At 37.7% G+C, this 7,502-nt stretch overlaps 1 protein-coding gene across 1 annotated transcript; it reads left to right on the top strand.

Moving 5' to 3' along the window:
• Positions 1 to 1,014: 1,014 nt before the first annotated feature.
• LOC111837023 (galectin-5-like) lies at positions 1,015 to 6,616 on the top strand. Its single transcript, XM_023798770.2, has 5 exons — positions 1,015 to 3,140; positions 3,775 to 4,131; positions 4,544 to 4,632; positions 5,120 to 5,288; positions 5,760 to 6,616. Exons 1-5 carry the CDS (start codon positions 3,135 to 3,137, stop codon positions 5,916 to 5,918), a joined length of 780 nt encoding a protein of 259 aa, XP_023654538.2. The 5' UTR covers positions 1,015 to 3,134; the 3' UTR covers positions 5,919 to 6,616.
• The last annotated feature ends 886 nt before the right edge of the window (positions 6,617 to 7,502 follow it).

Raw genomic sequence — 7,502 nt, 5'->3', positions numbered from 1 at the left:
GCAATGGAAATGAAATCACATTAACAAACAGGGAAAGCACTGCAGTTGGAAAGATACATATTAAAAGTATTTTCATTTTTGCTATAGTGGGTTTGACATGAAATACACTTTGAAATATATACAATTCAGATGAGAATTTGACACATATATTCCCAAAATGTTGCATCTTTTTTAATCTTATGTACTAATCAGATATGTTTTCTTGTAGGTTTTGATTTTGTAGTTAAACCAATTATCAACTTTGGATTCAGATAAATTCCTAAGAAGCATTTTTGCACCTTAGATCGTTATAGTATAGTATGTTTAGACTGTAAATTAGTATGAATTATTATTATTATTATTATTGATTTTAGCCAGAAGATATATAGATTTATATAGATTTTTAGTTAGCAAAGTAATAAACAGCAATGTTACAAATTCTTACTCCGAATTAAAAAATAGCTTTCCCACCTACAATTCAAGTCAAGTATTTGTTTCCAGTCTGAAACCCTGCCCAGGTTCACATAGCAACACATAGCATACAGCGCCTTTCACAACATTCTCATATAATGCTCTAAAGAATCACAGGGGATCTTATTGGCCAAACTGCATTCCAATTGCGGACACACCCACAAGCCACAGGAGCTAAATTTCAGGAAAAGCTGCCCTGCAAGAAGAGTAAAATGATGCACTTACAGCACATTTATTTTACAAAACAAACAGTGTGACATTTCATGTATTTGTTAAAAGTTCCTTTTCATTCAACAAGTATACCAAGTGCAACCTAATTATGTAAAATTAACAATTAAGATACGTTTAAGGTATTTCTGTTTGTGAAACAACAAGGATGATTAATTAATATACGACATCAATACATTTTATAGGGTATGTTGCTAGCCTGTGACGTTAAAAAGGGTGTGGTTTTCCAAAGGTGAATTCAACAACTAGGAGTGGCTGTATTTAAGTGACACATTAGGATGTGTCAGTATGCATTCATCCAAGCAGGACTAGAATCAGCAAGCAGGTAACATTCTCATTCCTTTTACTTATCATCACGGAAAATTATCTATATATGCAGGTTCACAAATCAGTATTTGTGCTACACTGATCTTTTTCAGGAGTCAGGGCACAGGATGGGGAAGTGAATACAGAATTTGTTATTTGCGCAAAGTTAGACCGAAAGTTTGCAGTTTCTTCCTGTAGTTGTGCCAGAGGGACCATCTGCTAGAAACAAGTAGATTTGGTTCTGTGATTAATGGAATGATGCTAAGAAGTAATTTGAGTTTCAGGGGCACTTTCTGTCTAATGACTTCATATAACCTGACAGCTCTGTGAAAGTTGAGCATACTCAGCCCCCTTGTGGCTAACATCATCTCATACAGGCTGCAGGGTTATTATGCAGGAAAAGAAATTACCTAACAAATAATAAGTATTCATCTTTGCACAAGATGCTTGTTTTGTAATAGTAACTTCAGATAGATGTGAGGAAATGTCAGTGAACCAGTGAACATTCATGGCCAATGTTTGTTCTATAACAATGACATTTCATGTTCTTGCATAAAATAACTTACACTTGTTTATACTTGTTTACTGTATATAGACAACATTTGAAATACCAAATGGCATCATCAGATTTTAATGTAAAATGATACCTTCATGTATATAAGTAGATATAAATGCTAAACCAGTGTGTGCACCACATGCTGTATCACATCAAAACAAATGACCATATTGGTAAATTATATGGCTGTGCTTCTCTCATTAATTAGTGATTCAGTGACCATATCAAAGCAGCGCGAGACTTCCCAAGCAAATTAATGTGTTGTCAGAAAACGCTACTTATGGTTTGCAAATACTTTGATCCAGGGCTCTGTGTCATTGCGAATTCTGATGAATATTTTGATCAAAATACAATTTGTAGGATTGTGATGCAAAAATTTTAATGGAATTTAAAAACCTAACCCTACTGTTGGGCTGGGCTATGGCAAAACAAATTTTTTCATATCAGTCTATACTGATAATCATCGACAAACTGAATGGACTGCAAATTGAAATCTAATTTTAATAAATGAATCATTTAAAAGTAAAGTATTTTGTCTCAGGGAGTAACATGCGGTTTGATGATAAGTTTTTTTTCTCTGACTGCCTCGCTGCTCCTTGGACATTGCTGGTAGAGCTGTCACCCATCCTGTAATGGAAAATAAAATGTACAGTTTTAGCTGGCACAAGTTTCGGCAGCGTTTACAGCACAAGTAAGTCCCGTGCAGGACTTGGCGCTGCGAAAAGTAAGGCCACACCACCAACGTCTCTTTACCATGTTTATCCACAGTCCCCTTATTTAAAAGATTCTGTGAATGCTGAGCTGTTGCTTTCTTCCCCAACACTTGAAGCTTTCTCTGAAGGAGCGCTCATCTCTTCCGTAATATTACCAAAACAGTAACAGTGGCACGTACTGTAACATGCTCAGCTACTCAATCAAAACCCTGCAATGCGTTTGTTGGGCGTATCCGTTCTTAAGACTACCATATGATTCGTTGGAATCGCATTTGTTTCTATGATGTAATTGGCTGTTATGCGCTATTGAGCAATCTTTCTTATAGAGAGTTCATCGAAGTTTCTGAATGATAAGTCGATATATGAAGATAAGTCGATATATCTTTTATATTGCCCAGCCCTACCGGAGTTTTTTTTTTCTCTCCATCAAAACATTCTGCCATGGCCACAAACAAGTCTTGTCTAAGTACAGAAAGGTTGACAAATCCTAGCCTGTTCATACTGTTGATGTAAATCATCAAAGATATTTCAGGAATATATTATTCTGGTACACAGAATCAACTTTGGGTGAGTAAAATTAATTTGTTACAGGTCAACTTAGGACAGTCAAACGACTGGGAGCCTCCACAGACGTATATTTCTGTGAATCTCCTGTATGCTGCACACGGAATTAGTACCTCTGTTCGCCCCATGGTGGCAGTTTTTTCTCAGAGTACCATCAATATTTACTGCATTCTAATGTCATTAATTGTATATTCGTTTATCAGGAATTTATTACAGATAGATTATTTAGTCCAAGCAGATGTGTTACCAAACTGGGATGACTACATGACAATAGGCTGTTAAACTTACATGATTTTATTTTTTCTTTAACAGGTAAAATGGATGTAAGTATCAATATGCTTATTTGTCTAGATGATTATTTAGTCATGCAGGTTATGCTGTTCGCCAAAACACAAAAATGTATGGGAGCTTATTACACATTCTTGAGTCCTCTTGATTGTGACCTCAACCCCTGTGAGTTTAGTAAGAGATCGATTGGACTTGGACCTTCAGTTCTATGGAATAATTCTGTTGGCCGATAAGTTGTGGTGGTTCAATAACTGGTCAGCTAAATATTTATACCTGTTCCAACAGGAAAAAAAGAACATTTTTGATTAAAAATGGAAGATTAAAGTATCATTTCTTTATCTATGATTTCATATGCGTGTGTGTATGTGTTTTTGTGGTCCAGGTATACATTACATGATAAAACCTGTTATTTTGACATTGTGAAGACCATTTATTCAGTTCTCACAAGGGGAAATCCAATTTTATAAAAATCTGTGACTGCAATCAAAAAACAAAAAATATTTTGTTCGGTTACTTATGGTTAAGGTTAGGGCTGGTTAAGGTTGTCATTGTTGGGACTAGGATTTTGCCTATAGAAATGAATGGAGGGTACCCACAAAGGTATGAGTACAGGTCTGTGTGTGTGTCTATATATTTGCAAATGTGTTTGATGTGTCCTTTTCCTTAAAGTTGTCTGATGCTCTGGGTGATGAGGCCTCCTCTGGACAGCAGTTGAACAATCAGGCTGGTGGACCAGCGTGGCCCGGGCAGCCCGGCCAACCAGCGTGGCCCGGTCAGCCCGGCCAACCTGCATGGCCCGGTCAGCCCGGCCAACCAAATCAACCAGCGTGGCCTGGTCAGCCCGGCCAATCAGCGTGGCCTGGTCAGCCCGGTCAACCAGCGTGGCCCGGTCAGCCTGGCCAACCAAATCAACCAGCTTGGCCCGGTCAGCCTGGCCAGCCTGGCCAGCCACATCAACCAGCGTGGCCCGGTCAGCCTGGCCAAACCATCCCATCTGCTCCTCAGCCATTTTCCAGTGGACCTCTGGTAAGTTCTAACATTTACTTCCATACCACTTACCACATAATGCATTTTAATTCATGCTGTTCTTCATTTGAATTATAATATAACTTGGTAAAGTCAAGATTTTTGGAACTAGTGGTCAGTAATTGTTAATGTATAGACTCACTCTTAAACTTATCATTTGCATTTTGCATCTTATAATTGGTTGTTAACCTTTAAACCAGGTTACTCTTAGTGACTGTTTACTTGCTGGCTGTGCAGAAAAGTTTCTATCCCATTAGGAATGAAGTATGACAACTTGGTTATTAAAAAGACAAGTGAAACATGAAGATATAATATTTTTAGATTTTTCTTTAAATAAGAGGGAGTTTTGTGCTTATATGGGGATGGCATGACAGACACTGTGTAGAATAAAGCCAACGGTTTCTCCTTTCAGACGGTGCCATACGACGTGGTCCTGCCCAGAGGATGTTATGACAAAATGCTGATCAGCATCTCAGGGCAGATCCTTCCCAATGCTAACATGTCAGTACATAAAGCCTGTTCCCTACACATGTTAAACCTCTACCTTATTATACCTTCTGCTTACCAGTTACCCAGAATATGTTGCTACTATCCTGGCATTTGCAGATCAGGCCATTTGGTATAATTTTAAAAGGAAGAGAATAACCAGAGGTGGAGATTTCAGGTCCATAAAGTACAAATCCAGACCAAAATTTCAACAAAAATCTTGGTCTGGATTTGTACTTTCTGGACCTGAAATTTTTACCTCTGAAAATAACATGCATACAATATCTGCAAATCCGTCAAAAACATATATAAGCTGAAATAATGTCTTAGTGTGTAATTCATAGCAATAGCTTCTCTAGTGAAATTGGGAAAACCTGTTGAACATAGTTATTGTGCCTAATTTGCAGAGACATCACTGGAAAGTTTTAAAATAGTGGGTCAAATTTCATGGCATTCAGCTGCATTATCATGACTAATGGTAAAGCACTGTTGTCTCCTACAGGTTTGCAGTCAACCTCGGCCGAGGCAATGATATCGCCCTGCATATTAACCCCCGATTCAGTGAGGATGGGAGGCAGGTCATTGTGAGGAACAGCCTGCAGGGGGGGAACTGGGGCAAGGAAGAGAGGGAGTGTGGCTCGTTCCCCTTTGTTCGCGGAAAGCCTTTTGTGGTAAGTGAGGGGGGGAGTGCAAGTCAGGCTGGGTTCAAACAACCGTATGTAAGGCAGGTCGTTTACTTTAATTACAACACACTGGTATGACCTCAGCCTTCAATAATATATGAAACAATGTTATTTTCTTGTACCATATGTAACATTTTTTCAGCAAACTTTTGTTCAAAAAGATGAATAGGAAATTAATTCTGACATGATGGTTTTCTGGTTTTTAAATATTTCTCCATCAAAATACAATTTTCCCGAAATCTAAACATATTTTCAAATCTGTAAACTGACTAAAGTTGAAAAAAATTAAGTAAATGTATGTAAAAATAAATTTTGAGCAGCCATATGCTATATGCCATATTATTGCTGCGTGCTGTACGATAGTTCTCACAGAAAGGTTTCGTACTGTACGGCATCATGACCATTCCAGCCTCACACGCATCTCCCAGTCTCATTCTAATACCTTTGTGGTTTTTTTAGATGAAGATACTTTGCACCAATAATGAGTTCAAGGTGGCAGTGAATAACAGTCACCTCCTGGAATTCAAGCACAAGATCCGTGACCTCAGCTCAATCAAAAACCTCAACATCATAAAAGACATCACCCTCACCTCTGTCACGGTGGAAACTCTGCCCTGAAATGCCTCTCAGTAAATTGGCTTACTGCCCCCTGTTGATCACAAATCATTATTACCTGTGCATTCAAAAAGGATGAGGTTAATTTTGCATGCCCATACACTGTACTTTGTCTTGGCAAAAAAAAGGCAACGTATATTTTATCTGTACAATATGTGAAAAGGATACTTGGGATACTCAGTTACAAAAAAATATTCTCATGTATTTTGTACATTTGAACACATGCCATATATTGCAAAGATGATAGCTCCTGTTTTCCAGTAATATTACTGTGGGGAATAATTTTAAAAAAATGCCAGTTTCTGCTTTGTGTTTTCTTGTAATGCTACTGATCTTGCTGTAGTATCAACCTGTTGCATATACAATAAATAAGGGAAGGACATGTCAGATAGGCATTAAAGGGAAACACCAATTCAACAGAAGAGAATATTTGTTTTTATTGAAATGTGTGCATATGACCCCAGCAAACAAACTGATGACAAATTCAGGGATTAACAGCAATTAACAAGACTGGTAATGCAATAAACAGATATGCAGCTGTTATGGGTAGCACAGTCCAAAGTGGTGATCAATGTCCTTCGCAAGGTGTGGATGAGCCAGGAAATGACTTTGCCACAACAATCATGACTTGGACCCAGAAAACGAAGAATGCCAGATGCATGCAAACCAGGAAAAAATAAAGTCCTTTACTGAGCAGTGAACATTTTTCATTCCTCAGATCAGGAGTTGCCAACTTCACCTCTTACTGTGCTTCATTTCTTCACCTGTATGGACTACTTTCGTGTTCGTGTTTCACAAACAAAGATGACGTGTTTTGTAGGTGGAGCGTAAGTGGTGGCAGAAAGAGACAGATCAGAAGTAGCGGTATTTAGGTGTATAAGCGCCAAAATCATATATGAACACAGTAATCCGGACAACATCTCCTTTTATTGTAATGCTTTGCTAGCAAAATATAAATAATCTTACATTAATAAATTAATGCTTAGCATTGGAGTTAGGTTTCCTGATCCATACTCACTGTCGGATCAGTGGGTCAAGGACCCAACTAAATGACCCAAGTTACGGTGGTCAGACGTGCATTTTCGTCCATCTGGTTGAAAAACCAAGCGTGTACAGAAAAGAAAATTAAGGAATTTAAATGCCTTGAGGCATACAGTTTCATTCTTTGTGGTCGTGTCCAGGACCTTGAATACAGAGATTTGTCCAATGACTACAGACTAGCCAGCGGCAAGGACATAAAACCCAACTGTACAAAACATGGGCTATTATGAACAATTTGAACAATTATATAACAATCATATTCTGACAGCAAATTGCACTTGCAGGACTGGGTGAGGATACATTTATATATACATTACTGCTGTTGCTATTATTTCTAGATAGAGACTATTGATCCTGAAAGAAATGCTGTTAGTTTATAGTAGGAACAGTAAGAATAGAGAATTAATATAGAATGAACATTACAATAAGCTATATAATATGGATACATAAAAATGTCTATGTGAAAATGTTACTGCTATTTAAAGTATAATATTATTTTATGCTATGGGGTTAATTCAGTGTGCCATCTGAATTATGTGTGTGAAT

This window comes from Paramormyrops kingsleyae, chromosome 14, assembly GCF_048594095.1.
Source record: "Paramormyrops kingsleyae isolate MSU_618 chromosome 14, PKINGS_0.4, whole genome shotgun sequence".
NCBI lineage: Eukaryota > Metazoa > Chordata > Actinopteri > Osteoglossiformes > Mormyridae > Paramormyrops > Paramormyrops kingsleyae.
The sequence above is the reverse complement of the archived record's forward strand: the minus strand, read 5'-3'. Positions and strand labels throughout refer to the sequence as shown.

Excerpts from the sequence above, each read along its gene's own strand:
- LOC111837023 (XM_023798770.2), top strand. Across the intron at positions 4,132-4,543 it reads CATTTTCCAGTGGACCTCTG|ACGGTGCCATACGACGTGGT; the intron begins GTAAGTTCTAAC and ends TTCTCCTTTCAG. Across the intron at positions 4,633-5,119 it reads ATCCTTCCCAATGCTAACAT|GTTTGCAGTCAACCTCGGCC; the intron begins GTCAGTACATAA and ends TGTCTCCTACAG.